The sequence below is a fragment of the Ictidomys tridecemlineatus genome, chromosome 6 (genome assembly GCF_052094955.1).
Source record: "Ictidomys tridecemlineatus isolate mIctTri1 chromosome 6, mIctTri1.hap1, whole genome shotgun sequence".
NCBI lineage: Eukaryota > Metazoa > Chordata > Mammalia > Rodentia > Sciuridae > Ictidomys > Ictidomys tridecemlineatus.
Window position 1 is genome coordinate 18,248,337 of NC_135482.1, and position 21,834 is coordinate 18,270,170.

A 21,834-nucleotide genomic window follows, 5' to 3' on the forward strand; every position below is an offset into this window, starting at 1 on the left:
AACGGGAGGGCAGGGTCAGCAGCCAGCTCAGAGTAGGGCTGTGGCTGGCACTGGGTCTCCCGCCTGCTGTGACATACTCCCTTTGAGACTAGGAGGAAGGAGGTGGGAAGAGCCTGGCCAGCTTCTCCCCTCCCTGCTGGGCTCTGCCCAGTTGCTTTGGCCTTTGCTCTGATTTCAGGTGCTGTGTCTGCTGTCCCACCTCTTCTAAGGCTTGGGCCTGGATGCAGTGACATGGTCAGAATTAGCTGTCCCCTTAGCTTGGCTTTCATGGGAACCTGGGTTTGAACAGAGCTCTGTGAGTGTGTGTGTGTGTGTGTGTGTGTGTGTGTGTGTGTGTGTCTGAGTGTGCACATGTGTGCAAAGACCTAAATTCGAATTCAAGACCATGCTGCCTGATACAATAGACATGAGCTACACATGACTATTTAAGTTAGAATTAATTAAAGAAAATTAAAAATAAAAAAACCTCTTCCTTAAACTTGCATTAGTTCCTGGTGGCTATGTACATAGAACATCACAGAAGTTCTATTGAACAGCACTGCCTAATGTGTTCCATAAAGGTAGTCACATGATTAGGGAGGTGGAGGGCTCTGAGGCTTTGAGGCAAGGCCCAGTGGGTGTGGGTGTGCACATGTGTACCTGTGAGACCCAACCTGATTACTATAAGCAAAGCCTGGTTAATCTTGAGATCAATAGCTCAACCATTTAACAGTGAGCACATATTTTAGTGGCCTTAAGATTTCACATCTTGGTTCTCTCTCTTACTGGAATTTTACTTGGTTCAGGGTCATGTGGGAACTAAGTGTGTCTTGTTTTCTTTTCTTTATTTTTTAAAGAGAGAGTGAGAGACAGAGTCAGAGAGAGAATTTTTTTAATATTTATTTTTTAGCTTTCGGCGGGCACAACATCTTTGTTTGTCTGTGGTGCTGAGGATCGAACCCGGGTCGCACGCATGCCAGGTGAGCGCGCTACCGCTTGAGCCACATCCCCAGCCCCCCGTGTCTTGTTTTCTTGAATGTTACACTGAGAGCTTCACTTAAAAGGATGGGTGTTACGGAGAGCTAGGACCAGAGAGGCCCTCTGGCCATTCCTTTATCTGGTATCTCTTCAATGTTCCTCTCCCGCCCTCCAAGTTCCCTGAACTTTGGGCAAGACTAGATTTCATTTGTTTCATGCAGAAAAAAAAAAAAAATCTATTTTGTAAGTTTCTCTTCTTTTATGTTAGGAGATCCTTTAATCACTCCTTCCATTATTGACTCACTCTCCCTCTGAGGATATCCTGAATCATTTAAGTACTAGAACAGCCTCAACCCCTGCTCTTAAATACACCATCCCTTGAAAAGGAAAATGAGGGACCCCTGGATTATTACCTGGAAAGGTATAACCAGATTGACTGCTTCTCCAACTCTGCGGATATAGGTTTGCTTCAGGTGCCTCGGGATGCGAATCTTTGGAGGCTCTGGGGGAAAGTAAGATAGTATAATTTTGAATCAGCACAGTATTCTGGAAATGGCCTTGCTTAAGCCCAATGGCACAGTGATCCCTGGTCTCTCCTTGTGGTCACAGCTCTGCAACACAATTTCGGATGTGTCATAAGCTTATATATGGCAACTTTGGTCAAAACGGTATTCTTTAAGCAGAGATGTTTTATTTTGATTCCACAAAATATATCCCTGACCTCCCTAAATTTAGCATAACTTTGTATTTTTATTGTCTTTTAGACCTAAAGCAACTTTATAAAAAAAATCACCAAGTTTTCTCTTTTTTTTTTTTTTTTTTATAGTTTCTATCAGTAAGAATGTTCTCCAATGAACCTTCCAGAAAAGACTTACAAGCACCACTTTAGCTGGTAGGACTGTCCATTCTTTCTCAGTATGGGGGGCGGGAAACAGTTTGAACATCTTGAACATCTAGCATTTGCTATTTAGATGATTCTGTTCAAGTTTGATAGTTACTTTCTCCCTGTGTGACTCTGGTGAGGTATTCAACGGACAGACCTGTGTGTTAAAATTCATTAATTAAACACCATAAAGATACTATAAAATGCTGATGCAAACCCAGGAGCAGGAAGGCTAAGACTCACAGGCTCTCAGGGATAAAGCATTTCTTAGGATGTTACAGGATTACAGGTGTGTGTCATGGCACCTGAGACTCAGCTTTCTATTCTAGATCAATCAGACAGTGGGTCTGGTCTCAGTCTTCTCTTAAGTAAAATGGAGATGACAGCAGCATACCTAATTCTAATTCAGAGCACTGTTGTGAGAATTAAATGAAGTCATCCACGAAAGCATTTAGCACAATGGCTGAGAATTTAAGAGCTCAATCATGTTTTGGAGATGGTGATGATGATGATGGTGACTAAATGTTAGGGTTGGAAGGAAAATTGTAGGTCCTTGAACTCCCTAACATTACATATGAGGAAATAGAGACCCAGCAAGATCCCATAACAAATTAAACAATAATAATAATATAGCTGACATATATTGAAGGTTTTCTATATGGCAAGGTCAGTGAAGTAAGCAACATGGACTAATTTATTCAGTTCTCATAACCTGTTGATGTATTATTATTGTCCCTATTTTACAGATGAAGATATTAAGGCCTTAAAAAAAATCATGTCTCTTGTCCAAGGTCACAGAGCCAATAGATGGCAGAAACAGGATTAAACCTAAGCAGAATGATACCAGAATGGACTAAGAAAATGTATATGCTTCATGCTTTCTTTTATTCATCCTCATTTCCATCCATCCATCTGTTCATCCATCCACTACCCACTTATCTGTCTGTCCATTTCCTAACTCATTCCCAAAAAGGTTTTAGAAAGTCACATGCAGTCTATGGTAAAACCTTATTGCAACCCAGATATCCAAGCTCTCTATCCAGTGTTTTTTCCTCTAGATTGGGGTTCTTAAACCTTTTGGTCTCAGCACTCTATTACAGATTAAAACTTACAGCTGGGGATGAAGCTTAGTGGTAGATCACTTTTCTAGAATGCATGAGGCCCAGGGTTCAGTCCCTAGCACACACACATAAATTATTATAGACCTATGAAAGCTTTTGTTTATGTGGACTGTGTTTATTATCATATAGAAATTAAAACTGAGGAGTTTTGAAATGTTTACTGGTTCATTCAAAAACAATAGTGTAAATAATAAATAACCATATTTTATATTTTTAAAAACTCAACAAGGTCAGTTGTATTGTTTTATATTTTGGCAAATTGCTTTAATGTCTAGCTTAATAGAGGAAGTCAAATTCTCATGTTTGTTTCTACTTGTGGTCAGTTGTAAATATTGGTTGAAGTATATAAAGGACAACTAGTTTCACACAGATGAAAGAAATATTTTAATAATTTTTTCAACAATTTGGATACTTCTCTTTGAGTCCACACAAAACATGATGAGTGTAGTTTTCTGAAGATTAGCTACAATGTGAAGTTTGAAATCATTTCAATGAACTTTTTCATATTTTGTCACATTAAAATCCATTGTCTATTTTGCATTTTGAATATGCTTTTTTCCCCTGGCATGAATGTTTTTTAAAATGATAGGTCTTACTATGTTGCCTAGACTGGCCCCAAATATCTAGGCTCAAGCAATCCTTCTGCCTCAGCCTCCTAAGCAGTTGGGGCTAGAGGCACATGTCACTGTGCCCAACTTCCTTGCATGATTTTGTAACATATATTAGTAATTTGGAAAGTTTTACTCCACTGAATTTCCAAATGCTAAAATACAATTGCTTCATACTTTTCATTTCATTGTCACATGAGCTTATAAAAAACAATGTAATCAAGAACAAAGATTTAATAAAAATAACAATTTTGATGCTTCATTAAACAGCACTTTAAAGCAAAATGGCAAAACTAGACCTTTTATTTGAACTAGTAGTGTGTGGAGGTTAGTACAGTTTGGTGGCACTTTATTTACTCTAAGGCACTAACAATTTTATTTACTTTCACTTTTACACCATTGGTGCAGATGTTTAAACATGGAAAAGGGCCAGAATGTATTTATATTATTATAGAAATGGCTTTGACCTTTTGACTCATTTAAGCCAAACTTCTGGTGTGGTAATCATTTGTACTGTTGCATTAACACAACATCTTTCTTCAAGGTGAGCTGGCTCCTAGAACCTGGTCAGGTTAATTAACTGGTCCTCAGAATGCAAATTATAAATCCAAAGGTGACCTCCCACATTGCTCCCAAGGAGCTATTTTTTGTTTACTTCTAAATCCCAAGAAGCATTCATAAAATACCAAAGGAAAAAAACAATAAAATAAAGTTTGAGAAAGAGGTTTAAATAAAAAAGGCAAACAGTGTAAATGGGAGACCAAATTTTGAAATCCTTGACACTGACCTATGATTTCCTTCACAAGAATGGGCTGAGAATAGTACTTGGGCTCGCTGGCACCAGCGGCATTAACAGCCTTCACGCGGACAAAGATCTTGGCATCTGTCGGCAGACCTGTGATGGTGAACTTGGTCTTGTCAATTAGATCCGTGTTTGCAACTATCCAGTCCTCAGCTAAAATCCATAAAAGGAGAAGAAAAGGAGGAGGAATGGTGTTTAGTGGAAGAAATCATCCCAGTAATTACAGTCAACTCAAACAGTATTTTGCTCCTAATCAAATCATTTGGAAAGAGTATGGCTTTGGTCTAAACTCGGATCAAAATGGTGGGCATTTTTCACGTGTTCAAGTTAAAAAATGGCCTAAAACAGCTAACATACACAACAGGAAGAAACCTCTTATTCGAGATTAAGGTATCCTAAATAATCATAATTATCCCCAAGAGTTTTGCAGCAATTTTATCCCAATTTGGTTTTATAATGATTGATGTGATCGTGGCACTTAGTCATCTGTGTACATTAAGGTTCAGAGAAATAGGAAATTGCTATTCTTCTGAGAGGCTTCGACCTTTATAATCACATAATCTCTCTACTTTATCTTGGCTGGTTCATGATTATGAGACACTAATATGAGCATAGAGAATCTGTGTTCATTTGTATGCATGAAGAAAAGACCTTAACATTCACAAAACAGGAAACACAGCTCCTGAGTTATAAGCTCATATAGAGTCATCTCAATTCTTCATTCTGTCTAAAATCTGATTTTTTTTTCTCCTTAGCTTTTAGTAGCTTTGTCTACAACATCAAGAGAATTTAAACCCAATATCCTGGGCTTGCAAATATTTCAGCTCTAAAAGTTAGCATGCATTAGGCACAAAGGACAAAAGAGGGCTTGGATTCCGAGGACTAAACTCCCCTCCTCCTCCCCCAGCTCTAGGGCTTTTTGGCATGTGGACAGTGGGCGTTCTTCATGGGAGGTCATGGAACATTCCCAGAAATGCTATCATATGGTAAGAAAGGCCCAAGAGCTTCACAGGATACTTTACCTGGTAGATCAATCGCAGCCTCCCCACTTTCATCAGACTGTTTGGCTGATGTACCTTTGAGAATCCGTCATTAAAATTAATTAAAGACACCCACTTTCACACCAGAAGAATATGGTATCAGTAGTCAGCATTCTCTGTTAGTAAAGTATGCAAAATACGCAGAGATTTGTCTTCAGAGCAGTGACGGAGGAGACCAAACATGTTAGGGGGCGTTCCTTGGGAGAGGCACAGCCTGCCCTGGGCAGCCTGGGGTTTTTGTTCCTGCCCCAGAGAAGAGGAGGGAGAAGAAAAGAGAAGAGGAGGAAGCTTGGACATTTCCAACTGTGGGAAGAAGATACAGAGAAGAACTCTGAAAGGAAAGGAGAAGGAGGCCCTGGGATCCATGGAGGGCCAGCACACAGAGAAACCACTTATCCCTGTACCTGATCTTAGCAGGAAGGCTCTTCTCTAATCTCCAGGAACATCATGCTCCTATGGTGGGGCTCCCTCAGCAGAATCAGGGAGCATGGGCATTGTGATAAGGTCAGCCTCTCCTGCCAGGGCTCAGCCATGTTTAACGAGGCTCTTAATGGAAATGCAATCTGGCCCAGCAGTGAAGGAGGCTGTGACAACAAACGGTGTCAAGAAAACAAACTGGGTCTGCCTGAGTCCTTCCATTCCATCTGGGTGGCTCACAGGGTGGTCATGGGCCTGCCCCACTGATTTGGGGTGGTGACTTTCTTGATACAGGAGAGGAGCTAGGGATCAGGGTTAGGAGTAACTGTGCCTGGGAACCTTCTCCTGCCTCTTCCAACTGTACCAGGAAGATCATGGAGAAAAGTCTGGACTGGCCAGACAGCCTGGCCATTGAGAGGGCGTGTGGATGATAAAAACTTACATCTTTGAAAAGACAAAAGTTTAAGCAAATGGTCAGCTTGAGAGCAATGGTGTTGGTATTTCACAGTCAAGAGACAATGAATGAGAAAGTGAAAGTACTGGAGTGAGGAAACCTGTAGGGAAGAGTGAAGAAATGGTAAAGGAAAAAATCTCCAAGAGAAAACAGGATGGTCAAGATCAGGAGGGGGAAAAAAAATCACCCATCTCTTCACATTTGAGCCACTTTAACAGGAGGGGAAACAGAAAGAAAGAAAATGATGTCTGAGGGGATGTGGAAGAAATATGTTGAGTTTTTTAATACACAAGGTGAATTTTTAAGAAAGAAAAGAATGAGTGCGAAGGGGGGAAAAAAACAAGAATAAAATACTGCAGGCATTAAAAGAAACAAAAACAAGAGAAAGAGTCAAAAAACAACACACGATCTTATACAAGAAAGAATTCTCTTCCAGAAGAGACCTGACATATCTAAAAGCATTAAACAGTACAGAAAATTAGTCTAGAGGACAGCAGCCATTAAATGAGAATGAAGAATAAGGCAGCCACATAAAGAAAGAAAAGACTGCAAGAAGAAAGATATACACGTTAAGAAAGAACTTCCATAGAAAGCTAATTCCAAAACGTTATGTGGCAAAATAGATACATAATAATGATTGTGTACATATACATATGTATAGATGTATATACATATATATCTACACAGACCACACACAAAATTTCGTAAAATACACTTCATTGTATTTTATCTAAGGTGGGTAACATCAAAATGACAGCCATCTATCATTTTGCTGTATCTTCTTACTTTTTAAACCTATCAGAAAGAAAAGAGTAAAGAATTTGCTCTGTTTCATACATACACAAGGTTTGAGCTCAGCAGCCACATCACATATAAGACTGGGAAATTCTGCTGGCCGGGCAATATAAAAAGCAGAGTGCAGTGCTCACGATTTTTTTTTTTTTTAAATAAGGGGACAAACGAAATGGGAATAAACCATGTTCTGAAATTCTCAAGAATTTTCCTGTTGCATTTGTGACATTACCCCCCTCTCTTGCTGCACTAACCCTTTAATATCCCCATGGGTTTGGGTTAGTGCCTTTCTAAGCCCTGGAGAACCAATCACCAATCACGGCTCTCTTTGAGTGTAGTACATGTGAAAGGAACTCGGGGATGCCAGGGTACTTCATTCCCCATTTCTTCTTCCCTCTTGACCAGCGAGGATCATTTCTGTGGATGCCCCCATCCAGGGCCTGGGATTTCTTTGGAAGCAGCTTTCTCTGGGTAAGTTTTTCTCCAAAGTGTTTTCTTCCAGGAAGGATGCATTTATGTTCATATTCCCCACTTCCCAGATGCGCTCTGTAGCCTCTTTTCTTCACTTGGAGCATCCATGTCAAAGCTTGGCGTCCAAAGAGTTTTCTTAGAGGTCAAACCTTGGGCTCATTTTTTGCAGAATAAGAAAAGATTTCCCTGGGGGATCCTTTACCATTCACCCAGGGTGGAGGCTGAGTCCAGAGCCAGAAGTTTAACTTACCCTTTTCAAGTTCCATCGCCTTCTAATCATGGCAATGGGAAACCAAGGAAAGCAACAAGCTTTGGTGACTGTCACAGCTTTTTGGATTCCAGGTAAACCCTCTGGCCTATATTTTCTAATGTCATTTTCTCTTTTTCCATTACTTCTGTGAGTAATTGTTTTATGGGCCTTGTTTCTCTTTTCCCTTTAAATTTAAGTGATTCAATTTTCATATACCCAAACCTTGAGATAAGTAACTGTCACATGTTGAAACTATATTTCTTATACTCTCTGGGATTTAATGCCATTTCCTTTAAAATTAAAAGTCACTGTTAATTCTTTTTCTCCTTAAGAATACAAGAGATAATCACCAGGTAGTCTCTTATTATTAATCTAAACATGCAGCTCTTTTGATAGTGAGCTTCTGCTCAGCATAGGTTTTAGAATTTCCAACTTGCTAAATCTCAGCAAGGTATTCACTGTGTTCTGGTACAATGCAATCCCACCCGTGGGATTACAAAGTGGAAGACCCTGGAGTATTGTCAGAAGCCCTGCCTCCTATGACCTTGGCTCATTTGTGTTGCCCAACTTTGCACCCCAGCTAGGATATTTTTGAGGTCTCAGTTTGTTAGCATCAAGTACTAAAGAAGGGCTACATTTTTATACATCTCAGAAGAATGATCTTTAGCTTAATCTCATTTTCAATGGGAAAGAGATGAGTTTCCTTGAAAGACGAAAGGAAGTGGGGCATACCTCACCTACTGAGGACGGTATTCATGTGACTTCTAGTTGTACTTACTTCCTTCAAAGCAATACTCTAGCACATAGCCATCTAAACCTGCAGCACCAATCTGGTCTGGGGGCCTCCACTTCATGGTGACAGTGGTGTCGGTGACAGAGTCAACAGCCAGCAGAGTAGGAGGGCTGGTTACAGCTTAAAAGAGGAAGAAACAGAAGAAACTATTAGCTAAAAGTTATCACCCAGGAACTGTGATGAAGTGAACTGGGATATCACTATAATTGGGCACAGCAGACTCACAGCTCAATAAAATTCAACCTAAACTCCTTGAGCATGGTTGTATATAGTGCAAAGATATGATCCACACAAGAATTGTGGCAATGACGTCACTTTTTCTCCAATTTGGGTGGTTGGTGTGAGAGGATGGGAGGCCAAGGAAGTCAAAGAAATCTAAGTTTGAGATCTAATGATCCAGAGTAAATTTCTTATAACCTTCTAATTTTAAAGTGTGAACTCTTTATGTTTCATTTCTATTGAAAAAAATACTTCAGTACCATAAAAGAGTGGAGACATCTTTTGTTTCTTTGCTTACGTTGAACCAACATTTTTTGGTTTGAAAGATAATGCTTAATGTACAACCTTAAAGTAAGAGACTAGTTTCCAAGTGCAGGCTGTGGAACTGATCTCAGTTTGTTTTAGCCATATTGTAATATGTACACCAAAGTCTGCTTATACCTTGGGAAGACGGAGAGTAGAGTTGGCTCCACGTTTTCACTGGGAGGTGGCTCCTGGAGTCACCTATGGCTATCGCTGGATGTCTGGACATGAATTCTAGGGTCTACTTTATGAAGACATTCAACTCTACCAAAGTTATCTTTAAATTTACCAGACAGAAAATTGCCCTAACCAATTCCTACCTCCTGCCCACCCACCGTTCTGAGAAGCCTCCCAGCTAGACATCAGAAGGGAAGACTTATATTATGGGATAATGATTCCCATGACAAAGACATATCTCTCTTGACTCACCCAAGGGAACGAAGGGCTTAGAGGGCATACTGGGCTTGGAGATTCCAACAGCATTGACGGCAAAGATGCGGACCTCATAGGCCACGCCTTCAATCATCTTCTTGGGCTCAAAAGTAGTTTCTTTACAGAGATCAAAATTCAGCCTCATCCACCTGGAACTTTGCTTCTTCTTTCTCTCAATAAAGTATCCTACGGGTACACAAAATAGAAACTGAAGATTTTCCCCCCCTTGGTCTCCAAAATTAAATTTTGTCAGATATTAGATATTCTTGAAATTTTTGCATATTCTCAGCATGGTAGGTGAAAGTCATATATGTATGTATTTCAACCCATCATATTCCATCAGTTGTTAGAGATTATAGGGAATGCAAACATTAACATCCTATGATAAAGATAAAATAACTACCAGAAAAAAATAAAATTATACTAGAAAAAGAAAAAACCAGATTTCAGATAAGTAAACCATAGCAACTTAAATCACTATGGTTGGACAATATAGTCAGAGCCAATATAGTTGGCTCTGAGCCCCAGCAATGATGATAAAGAGGGGTAAATGATTAGTTTTGTGAGTCTCATTACTGGTAAGGAGAAAAAAAATCCTTATGCCATTGGGGAACCAAATTCGAAGCATTTAAAGCTAAAAAAGTTTCTTCATAACATAACCCTATGGAACTAGATATTTACTGAATAGAGAGTGAAAGTTAGACTTATAGTTATTCAAAATTAGCTATTGAGTATTAATGATAAACAAAAAAAGAGAATAGGGAATAGATTAGATGATATTTGTTAGATCTATTTAAATCTCAAGAGACTACAGAGTATCTCAAAATAAATAAATTTCAATTTGAATGGATAAAGTCATAGTATAGTATAAGAGTTATTCTTGTAACTCAAAATTTTAAAAATGTATTCTATACTAAAATACATTGAGAGGATACCAACTGCACTGGAAATTACATAGACTGATCAAAATCCAGTTACCTAAGATTGGAGACCCTCCATCATAGACAGGAGGCTCCCAGTTCATGATGCACCAATCATCACCTACTTCTGTCACATTTGGTGCCACTGGAGGATCAGGGATGTCTGTAGCAGACAAAAAAAAAAAAAAGAAAAGACATGAAATAAAATGAAGAGAGAAAACAAAGTTATGTATACACACACACACACACACACGTAATAAGCACAGAAACTACTATTTCAAAAACGTTTCTATATTTCTTGAAATGTACTTAGTATCTAATTTGGACTAAAAGTTATGCTCAAATTTGGGGGCGATGTTGTCTCCAACTCCCTTAAACCAGTGTTACAACATTAAATAATTAGCTCCATGTGAAACCTAAGACTATTGCTCTTTTCCCTTGAAAATGGCAATTAAGAAATTATTACCTGGATACTAGATGGTTATTGTTGTTGTTGTTTTTAAACTACAAATGAACTTCCAGAAGAAATGAATCAAGGCCTAACTATAGCAAATTTTACATTTGTTAGAAGATTCAAGATGCTGACCAGTAGATATCTGAGTTAGAAATGAAAGTCATCAGTTTTGTAAGTATAGTTCAGTTCCTTCTAAAGTGACCAGTATTGGCCAATTTGAAATATGTCGCTTAAGGGACAACTGAAAAGAGAAGAGAGATCATTGAGACTTTGAAACATTAATAACCTGCTGGATCCATTTTTCTTTGGTTTAGTTAGGTTTAAGAAAAACCCACTAAGGGGCTAGAGTTGTGGCTCAGGGGTAGAGCACTTGCCTGTCATGTATGAAACCCTGGGTTTGATCCTCAGCACCCAAATATAAATAAATAAAATAAAAGATCCATTGGCAATTTTAAAAAATATATTTAAAAACAGAAAAGAAAAATACACTAAGGACCAAGATAGATCTTATTCTTCTGCATTGACGGTGATGTGGGAAATTATTTAGCAATTGTGTTTCAATGACTTTTAAAGGGCAACTAAAAGAGACGATGACTTTGCAGTTAATGATCAGGAATCCCAAATGGCTGACCTTTCCTCCAAAGTCAAGTCCTTGAGGCAAGAAAATAGAAGAGCAATTGAAGGAAAGGGGAGGAAATGGAAAGGAAGAGAAGAAAGTGGCAAAGGTTGAAAGAGAGGGAACAAGTGAGATTTATAAAATATAGCTGTACTGTGCTTTCCTTTTGTTGGCTACCCAGAAAACCTGAGGCAACCAACACTTGGCGAGGTCTCCTCTGGATCTAGGTGTATCCATCTCATTATAGACGTCTGCTCCCCAAGAGGACTTACCCACAACTTTAATCTTGATGCTTGCATGTGCTTCTCCAGCTTCATTCTTCAGATTTATATGGTAAACACCAGAGTCATCTCTTTCAGCCACATCAATGACCAAGGTGCTGCTGTCAGGATAGGATTCGGCTCGTATCCGGCCACTGCCCTCCATGATAGCCTGACAAGAAGGGATAAAATGCAGCATGATGCGCACAAGAAGAGATACTTCAACTTGAGCTAGGAGTGGTGTTAATGCCCCAAATGCATTTTCTCTGTTTAATCTTCCCGCAACTCTAGCGACAGAGGCAGTATCCCATTTATACACGAGGAACCAAGACTTAACCTGTTCAAGTCCACAAGCTAAGAAGTAGTGGAACTGGGACTGGATCCCAGAGCCCATCAACCAACTCTTCCCAGAGAAAGATGGAGGACTGAAAATACAAAGGAAGAAGTGAACTTTTAGGACAGGAGTCTCTTCTTGAATGAAATTAGAAATACTTGGACTCATGTCAGAAACTAAATAATGATTTGTTAATTTCTATAGATGTCTTGAAAATTTTAAAAACATAGAAAAGGTTGAAGAAGGCCACCAGGTCAACTTTCCACTCAAGTTGTTGAATATGGATTTTCCATTTCCAATAAGGACATGGAAGAATGAATATGTAATTCCCAAAGTACAGAGAGAAGTTGGGGCTTCTGTTACTTCTTTTTATTAGTTTTACTTTCTTCTATATTTTATTACTTTCTTTCTTTTTTAAACCTGAAATTTAAAGAAACAACAATTTTTTGATTCTCAGATCATATTTTCCATATGAAAAATAATAGTGAATACACAAAGAGAAATAACAGAGAACATTGGGGTAATTTAGAAACTTGGAAATTTGCCAGTAACTATTAAATTAACTTTCTCTTGTGTCAGATTGGGACTTATATAAGTCTTCAACAACACAAAATTGAGACATAGTAAGAATATCCAAAATAACTTTCATAATTCATTTATTTTATAGTAAAATAAAATTTACTCAGTGTAGCCAAATACCAACCTAAGATTATAAAATATGTCCTTATTTACTTTAATGTGAAAAGAATATATTTATTTAGGGTGATATTACATGATCCTCCTTGGTTTTCTGTATTTTGATGTTTGCATATTGTGCTATGATATTTATAGAGAACATTTATAATTTTTGTACACCTGGTTCTGTGAATTTTGACAAATTGATGCAATGTGTAATCATCACCCTGATTAAGATATAGACGATTTCTGTCACCTTCAATGGTACCTCCATGCTCCTTGGCAATCAACCCATACCTTACAATTTGGTCCCTGGCAACCACTATCTAATATCTGTCCCTTAGTTTTTCTTTTTTCCAAGTATCATATGACAAGAATCAAGCAGTAGATTGCCTTTTGAATCTGGCATTACTTTGCATAATGCTTTTTAGATTCATCCACATTGCTGCATCTATTACTAGTTCATTCTTTTTTATTGCTGAATTGTATTCCATTGTACTTTGCATGTGTTATTGATTCACAGCATAAAAAAATATTGGTACAACTAGATTTTAGAGTTATTTCCAGGTTTTGGTAAAAATGAACAAAGCTTCTACAAATATTAATGTATAGGTTTTGGTGTAGACATGTGTCTTCATTTCTCTTGTGTAACTAGAGAGAGTATCATAGAGTTGTATATAGTAAGTATGTGTTTATTAAAAACTATGAAATGGTTTTAATGTAATTCATGCAAAGTGGATGTACCATTTTGCATTCCCACCAGTGATGTCTGGAAGTTTAGTTGTTCCATATCCTTGCCAACATTTGATGCTGACAATTTTTAAGTATTTTACAAAATAATGTTTTAAAGTATTTTAAGGTCAGAATAATTATTTTGAGATTCATCTGTGTTCTTCTTTCATGTACCAGAAACACATTCCTTTTTATTGTTGAGTATACTTAAAATTGCTTGAATATACTTAAAATTTGTCTACTGGTTCTCACCCATGGAACTTGGGGTTATTTTTAGCTTTGGAATATTAAACATAAAGTTATTACGAACATTTTTTCTAGTATTTTTTTTGTTTTTTTTTATATTATGTCACCTGCAAATAAAGGCAGTTTTACTTCTTCCTTTTCAATATGGATGAATTTTATTTATTTTTCATGCTTGGTTACCAAGCTCAAATACAATGTTGATTAGAGGTAGTGATAGTAGACATCTTCTCTTTCTCATTCTTGATCTTGGGAGGAAAGCATTCAGTCTTTATTAAGTAGGACGGTAACTATAAGGTTTTTATAATATCTTCTACCATGTGAGGAAGTTCTTTTTACTTCTTAGTTTGTTGAGAGTTTTTTAAAATCAGGAATATATGGAATTTTTCATATTTTTGCTGTTTATTGAGATAACTGTGTTTTTCCTTTTGAACTTTATTGATTTTCAATATATTATGAAAATCCTTATGAACTTTAATAATTTTCAAACGTTAAACCAACTTTTCCTTTTCCTGGATAAATACATCATTCTTTTCATATGTTGATGAATTTTATCTGCTAAATTTTTTTTAGAACTTTTTCATCTGTTCATAAGCGATACATGTTTGTAGTTTTCTCTTCCTGTGATGTGGGAAATTATTTAGCAACTGTACTTCAGTGAAAATGGAACTAAAAGGGATCACAATTTGCTTATCTATTCACCTATGGAAAGACATACTGGTGCTTCCAAGTTTTGGCAATTATGAAGAAAGTGGCTATAAACACTTGTAAGCAGGTTTTTGTATGGATATTCAGTTCTCAACTCTTTTGAGTAAATACTGAAGAAGAGCTGAATCATGTAAAAAAAAAAGTGTGTTCCATTTTGAAAGAAACTGATGGACTCTCTTCCAACTGGCCATAGCATTGTACGTTCCTGTGGCTCCACATCCCAGCAAGCATTGGATGTTGTCTGTTTTGAATTTTGGCCACTCTAATGGGTGAGTCCTGGCATCTCATTGTTTTACTTTGTACTACTCTAATGACATGTGGTGTGGGACATCTTCTCTGGTGCTTACTTGCCATCTGTACTTATTCTCTGAGGTGTCTGTTCAAGTTCTTTTGCTCATTATTAAAGAAGATGAAGGGAGATCTCTTGAGTTTACAACCCTGGAGTGTCTCCAGTGCTTCTCACTTTACCCCCATTTCTTCAGCAGGACAGGAAGGCCTGAGGGATCTACAGTGGAGTCTTTCCCTTCCCCCCAGTAGGTCAGGCTCTGATACAACACTAGCAATTTGATTTGGGTCTTTACAAATAATTGGTAAAATATTTTCTGGTAAAATATATAATATAATATTTGGGTCTTTACAAATAATTGGTAAAATATTTTCTGGTAAAATATTTTCTCCCCAGTGCACGCCTCATTAAGAAAAGAATGCTTTAGGACGGCTTCTCCTGCCCCTGCTGGGATCTTGCTCCAGGATTCACTGTGAAGCCTGACAGAGCTCCTGAAAGTAAAATTGAAGAAGTGGGGGGGTTTCCCATGACAGGGTCCCCCTGGAGTTTTGAACTCTCAGACTCCAGATATTTATCAATTACAGTCTAGGTTTTCCTCTCCTAGCACTGGTTTCCCAGGCAGAGGTTTCTGCTCTCGGTTGTGATTCTGTGTCTGCCTTTGTCTCTCCACTGTAGGGGTCAGCAGTCTGCCCTATCCTCTCACTTCTCTGACAGATTTGGAAGTGCTCATTTTCCAGTCTGTATACTGCCTTCTCTTGTAAGATGGACTGGCGACCTCCAAGCCCCTTAAATGCTAGAATGGAAACCAGAAGTTCAATTGAATGCCTCTCTTAGTTGTTTTAGACCCTTTGTATCCTATACTTCATTTTGGAAAGTTTCTATCACTGTGTCTTCAAATTTGCCTGCAAAATCTAATCAGCTATTAATTCCATCCACTTTTTTTGAGGCATTTTCTATAGAGACATTTTATTTACAGTTTTTATCTTCTAGACAATTTGATTTGGGTCTTTACAAATAATTTTCCTCTTCATCCCCCCACCCCCTATTTTACTTCACTATCTCTACTTTGAATGGAGAACTTAACATTTCTCCACCTAACTGCTTGAACATTGGGATATAATTGACTGTTTTCATATCCTTGATTGCTAATTCTAATACAAGTGCAAGATCTGAGCTGGTTTCAATCAACCCTTCTCCTTTTGGGTTACATTTCCCACTCATGTCTCTGTTGTGATATTTGACCAATGGCAGATATTACAAATTTTACCTTTTTGGATGCTTGGTAATTTTGTATCCCAAATCTTGAGCTTTGTTCTAAAATGCAATTAAATTACTTGAAAATCAATTGAACCTTTTAGGGCTTGCTTTTCTAATTTGTTAGATATGTCCTAAGCAGTGTCCAGTTAATTATCTCCACAACCAAGGCAAGGCCTTTGGGATGATTCTCCTCAATGCACTTTGCAGGATGAGGCTTTCAGTCTGCTCTAAGGAGGGACAAGCACTATGCCTGGCCTTGTGTGAATGATGCCCTCTTCTTTTTAATCCTCGGTGATGGTTCTTTCCTCAGTCCTGGGTGGTTTCCTGAACACTGTAAACTGATAACTTCTGAATACTTGAGAGGGACCCTCTGGGGAGCTCCAGGACTCTCTCTGAGCAACTCTCTTTTACAGTATGACTCTGTTGGAACTCCAGCTATGCAGCTATGCAGCCTCCTTGTACGAAGGGAGTCCTAACCTTGGACTCTGTCTGGGTTTCTTTTCCTGGTACACTGCCTGGAAACTCTCTTAAGGCAGGAAGCTGGGACAATTGTAGACACACCTATTTCCATATTCAGGGTCACTGCTTTTCATTGTTTGGTGTCCACTCTCTTGAAGACCATCGTTCATATGTTTTGTCAATTTAGGGGCTTATTTCAAAGGAGCGTATATATCAGGTTCCTATTATTCTATTTTGATTGGAAGTAGAAGTCTGTTTTTCATTTCTACTTTTTAAATGTAAAAACAGAATTTTCTTTTTTTTTTTTTTCTTCTTTTTGCAGGAAGCCATGGGTTACACTTGAGCGGACACTACTCTTCCACTCCAATCTAATTTTTCTCTTCCTCATTCACTCCACCCCAGCCCCACCATCTTTCTTCCTATTCCTCCAGCACACCAAGCTTGTTCTCTTGCTCTGGACTTTGCACTTGCATGGTCTCTACCTGGAAATCTCTTCTCTTTCTTCTCTGCCTAAGGGGTCCCTTGGTGTTTTTCTCAGAGGCGACCACTGACTATGCAGCCACTTGCTATCCGTGACATTCTCTTTTATTATCTTCATAATGCTTCTCGCTCTCCAAAGGGACTTTGTTCTGTCACTTATTTACTTTATCTAAAAAATTCACTATTTCTTCTCTATCCTACCTCATAGCATCAACAGAATGAAGGACCTTGTTCATAATGGGACCTTGTTCATTATGAACAAAAGCACACTTGACCGCATGGTAGGGAGTTAGAATATGAAAAGAAAAGAATTATCGGATTTGCCTGAAAATCAATCATCTTTCCTTTTCAAAGAAATTACTTCTGTACTGTACTCTTGGTTGTTGATTTGCCTTCTCCCTTCATCTGACTATTGGAGTGCAAGAAGTGAGACAGCCTCTGTGTGTGTGTGTGTGTGTGTGTGTGTGTGTGTGAGACAAACCTTATCTGCTCGGCTCCAAAGGCACTTAGGAGGTGGTTCTCCAGAGACAGGAATCTCAAGACGAAGCTTACTCCCTGCAATCACGGTCACTGTATTGTCAGCATCTAGACCATCCAGGATGATCTTAGGAGGATCTGGAGTATTAAGCATGGCCTTTGTTATCAGACAGTCATTTCCATGTGGTTAGTGATTGGCTAGTGCTTATTTTGGTTAGTGATTGGCTGGTGCTAAACATTGGTAATCCCGTGTTTTTATCTGACTAAAAAGAACACAAGAAGGGTCAAAGTAGTTGGTGCCCAGAACCTTGCAAAACTATCCCACTGTAAGATTTAAGAACCGAGTACTTCAGTTAGTGACTAATAGCAGGTGATATATCATATGGTTTTGGATTCATTGCAATTCCTAGGCAAATCAGATCAGACGAATAAGAATACAACTATGCACTGATTTCTACTCACCAACAACATGAACTTTGGCAGGCAAAGTAACATTGTAGGCATCTGGTGTAAACACATAATCACCTTCATCTTCAATGAGGGCATTGGCTATAACTAACTTGTGGACTCTAAGGAAATGAGAAAAACATATTTCTAAGACTTAAGACTTAGACTATATATGAACCAAACTGAAAAGACATCTGTCCTTTACCTGATTTACTTCTTTCATGCATGAGAAAGGGAGAGGGAGAGGGAAACTGAGAGGCAGAGAGAGAGAGAGAGAGAGAGAGAGAGAGAGAGAGAGAGGGAGGAGAGAGAGAGAGAGGGAGGGAGGAAGGAAGAATGAACGTGAAGTCTTAATTATTTGTTGACCTAAATTAGATTTCTATTTTGGAGTACATAGAAATATTTGTACCAAAAAATACCCTGCTTATTATGCGTGCAAGAGTCTATTCTTCTTTTTTTATTTTCTTAACTTTAAAAAGATTAAGACATAGCACCTCAGTAATGCTACATTTGAAGATTCAAATTATAAATCATAATCTTGACTTGGTTTTACATGCCAAAAGAATAATAGTTCTTAATTTTATTGGTGTCACAAACCAGTGAATATCAGATGGATATTATGGACCCTTTCTCTACAGAACGTGTGTATTTTGTACACACACAGAATTTTCTCACCATTTCAGAGGATTTGTAGATTCCCCAAAAGTCCAATCATGATTTTATAAGAGCCCATTGGTTCAGACCCTTGCCTTAGATCTTTGCTAGATTCTAGGATATTATGCCCACCCCCTCAAGGAAAAAAAAAATGTGACATTTACTGTTGTCAAAAGACAACATTAAAACAAATTTGTTTTAAAGATCTTAACTGGCAGTTCTGGAACTGGGCAATACCTCATTCTATAAAGTAGAATGAGTATTCTGATGAGCTGAGCAGAAATTGACTTTATAGCAGAAAAGGGCTCAAGAAAGCAAAAACAACAAAAATTGGATTATTTCAAAGTTGCTTTCCTTGTACAGGTTAAAGCAGAGGGGATTTTCTTATCATGCCTGCTAAAACTGGTCTGCTTGGGATTTGGCTATTAATTTTTCTTTTTCCAGATTTCATGGAAGATCAGAGAAGCAACTTAGTTTGAGCATGGTGATGTGGAACTTCAGCATGAGTAACTCCATGATGACTTGGTTGGTTGGACCTAGTACAGAAGCCAAGTTCAAATCAGTGGTCTACTCTACATCTTTTTTAACTTGTGGTTGGGACAGTTACTACATTTGACCAGCTTGTCAGCTAGAGTTCAGCCCATTCCTCTAACCTCTTGTTTAGATGCAACAACATTAGTCAACAAAGAACCATAGTGAAGTACAAATACAGGATCGTGAATAGGACATGATGTACAACAGAGAAATCACAGGGTTCTTGCTAGTTGGAAGCAAAGAGCCAGAAATAGGTCATCTCCCCATGGCTCCTCTCCAAACAGAAATTGCACAAGTATGTAAATGAGGAAGTGGGGAAGGTGGAGATGGTGACCAACCCTCACCAGTGGCACCTCGTTTGCTTACTTTCCTTTGTGAACAACCTTCAGACGGTCACTCTCCTGAACAGGCAGGCCATTTTTAGTCCATTTTCCTGGTATGTTTTCAGAGATCTCACACTTCAAGCATACTTCTTTTCCAAGTCTTACAGTCTGATCAGTCAGAGGTGTCAAAATCTTCAGAGGTCTCACTGTGGAGATAAGGAGCAGCATGAGTGCAGAACCCAAGCTCAGACAGGCCAGCATGATGGCATTTCACAATGGGACTCTCACTTCTGCTACCATGCTTGTTTTGAAGATGAGAATTTGTTGCAGTGCAATCCATGCACTAGAGGACAATTGTTATATTTATTGAACATTTACTATGGGTAAAATTGCACCACTGTTTTTTATGAGGTTCTTTAAAAAAAAATGTGTCTTTAACAAATTTCTTGGAATGCTGTGTCCATATTTCCATTTCTTGTGTAAACCTTGTGATTTTTACTGCATGATTTTGCATAGAATAATGATTATTAGGAATGAATATGTTGAATTACAGCAGAACTGGCTGTACTTGCTTTAAATGGATACAAATATCAAGACAAGGACCTGCCTGTGGTTGAAAAACATTTGATATTAAACTAAAATGGCCATAATTCCATGAAGCACAAGGAGTGTATTGAGATTGCTTCTGAACAAATCCATGATCATATAATCTACAATCGGACAAGTAGGGAAATGAGATTTCTGCTCTGCATGTCTTACCACTCATCCTGACATTTTGCTATTTTAATTTTCATGGCAAACTGGGACAGATTCTGTCACTGAGAAGTGACGACCATTAGAAAACATTTGGGAAAGTACATGGATTTTCTCAAAGCTCTGGAGCCTATTAGCTAATAAGCTCTTATTCCTTGGTGGCATGTTCTTGATTATGCCCCCACTTGGTCTGAATAATTTTCTTCTTACCTCAAATGCAATCACAGAGTGTTGGTTACTTATTTAATGACTAGATAGAATGCTTACTTACGGATTCAGGAAATATTATTGAGATTCGATATCTAAATATTTACCATCTATTTTTTTATTGGTTGTTCACAACATTACAAAGCTCTTGACATATCATATTTCATACAATAGATTGAAGTGGGTTATGAACTCCCAATTTTACCCCAAATGCAGATTGCAGAATCACGTTGGTTACACATCCACAATTTTACATAATGCCCTATTAGTAATTGTTGTATTCTGCTACCTTTTACCATCTATTTTTTATGGTCTTGAGATTAGAACAATTTGGATCACTTTTCTGGCTGATGATTTTTTTTTTTATATTTTCTTCCTGATATCAGTACTCTCCTATTAAATTCAGTAGTTGGTTCTTTTTTCAGAGTCCCTGACTATCTGATAGACACTCAGCTAAAATGGAATCCAATTTCACATCTTTAAAGATGCCACAGGAATGAATCAAATAGATTGGAACTTTCCTAAAACTGGGTTGAAGAGCGCAACATGATTTGTGCACCAGCTCCGAAGACACCCAAGCAATCGTACTTACAGTCAACGCTCAGTTTGGCGGATGACTGTCCTCCCGTTGTCATCACTGAATATTCCGCACTGTCGGCTTTTGTGGCTCCCTCTATGATCAAAATGTGTTTTTTGCCCTCAACTTTAATCCTGTATCTTGATTTTGGACCAGGGAAGATCTCTTCACCATTCTTAAACCTGAGTTAATATGGATCATAAAAAAAACTTTTATAATAAATCAACTTCCAGAAAACAAACTTCATCAGTCCCGTTTCTTGATTTATCCCAGAGTCTCATACCATTTCTGGCAGATGCCAGACAAAGAAGAAAGATTTGCCGAGTTAAAAGACTATATCAATCAATCTATCTGCCATTGGATTCATCCTGTAACAAATACTGTCTACAAAAATCATATTAAGAGAACATAAGCCAATCGGAGGAAGATGCTGAAAGTGGCTAGTACCCCCTTCTGGGTTCTTGACACATTTTAAAGATAGCTGTGACAGTAGATTTGCATGAACAATCTACTCTGTACCATTTGCTCTGTAGTGATTTACTGTACTTCTCAACATAAAATTTTATTTTAAGATTTTGAATCCTCTAGTTTTTGATTTTGAGATTACTCAGAGGGAACATGTAAGAAAACACTCTCCACCTGACCAGGAAATAAAGCTTTTATTTATTTATTTATTTATTTATTCACTTACTTATTTTTATTTTTACTTTTTTTTTAGCACAGGAAATCAAACCTAGGGCCTCACATATTCTGCCACTGAGCTATATCCCCAGCCCCAGCTCTTTTTAATTTTTTTTTTAAATTGGTGATTCTTAGTCTAAAATATTTTTCTGAGGATGCGTAACAATACAGTGATGAGGATGTAACTGAAAAAAAAAACATGTTTTTTTCCATCT

The 21,834-nt window shown here is 38.0% G+C and overlaps 1 protein-coding gene and 1 long non-coding RNA gene across 12 annotated transcripts in view; one reads left to right on the top strand and one right to left on the bottom strand.

Moving 5' to 3' along the window:
* Positions 1 to 21,834, bottom strand: part of Mybpc1 (myosin binding protein C1) — an 88,718-nt gene that overhangs the window by 14,352 nt on the left and 52,532 nt on the right. For 3 of the 4 annotated variants that reach the window (XM_078052930.1, XM_040279366.2, XM_078052931.1), the window contains 10 exons: positions 20,954 to 21,120; positions 19,445 to 19,607; positions 17,906 to 18,012; positions 17,448 to 17,581; positions 11,805 to 11,964; positions 10,521 to 10,625; positions 9,540 to 9,728; positions 8,574 to 8,708; positions 4,357 to 4,524; positions 1,371 to 1,459 (listed from right to left, as the gene is read on the bottom strand). In XM_078052930.1, coding sequence (XP_077909056.1) covers positions 1,371 to 1,459; positions 4,357 to 4,524; positions 8,574 to 8,708; positions 9,540 to 9,728; positions 10,521 to 10,625; positions 11,805 to 11,964; positions 17,448 to 17,581; positions 17,906 to 18,012; positions 19,445 to 19,607; positions 20,954 to 21,120 — 1,417 coding nt within the window. Of the gene's footprint in view, positions 1 to 1,370; positions 1,460 to 4,356; positions 4,525 to 5,393; positions 5,448 to 8,573; positions 8,709 to 9,539; positions 9,729 to 10,520; positions 10,626 to 11,804; positions 11,965 to 17,447; positions 17,582 to 17,905; positions 18,013 to 19,444; positions 19,608 to 20,953; positions 21,121 to 21,834 lie in introns of all 4 variants that reach the window. The other variant, XM_078052929.1, reaches the window with a different exon arrangement.
* LOC144378565 (uncharacterized) lies at positions 683 to 21,518 on the top strand. 8 transcript variants are annotated; one of them, XR_013440365.1, is made up of 6 exons: positions 684 to 959; positions 1,784 to 1,849; positions 7,480 to 7,545; positions 7,715 to 7,887; positions 14,678 to 14,753; positions 18,989 to 21,518. It is a non-coding gene; the product is annotated as an uncharacterized LOC144378565 (long non-coding RNA). The 8 variants fall into 8 exon arrangements; XR_013440370.1 differs by lacking the exon at positions 1,784 to 1,849 and having other exon boundaries at positions 683 to 959; XR_013440367.1 differs by lacking the exon at positions 14,678 to 14,753.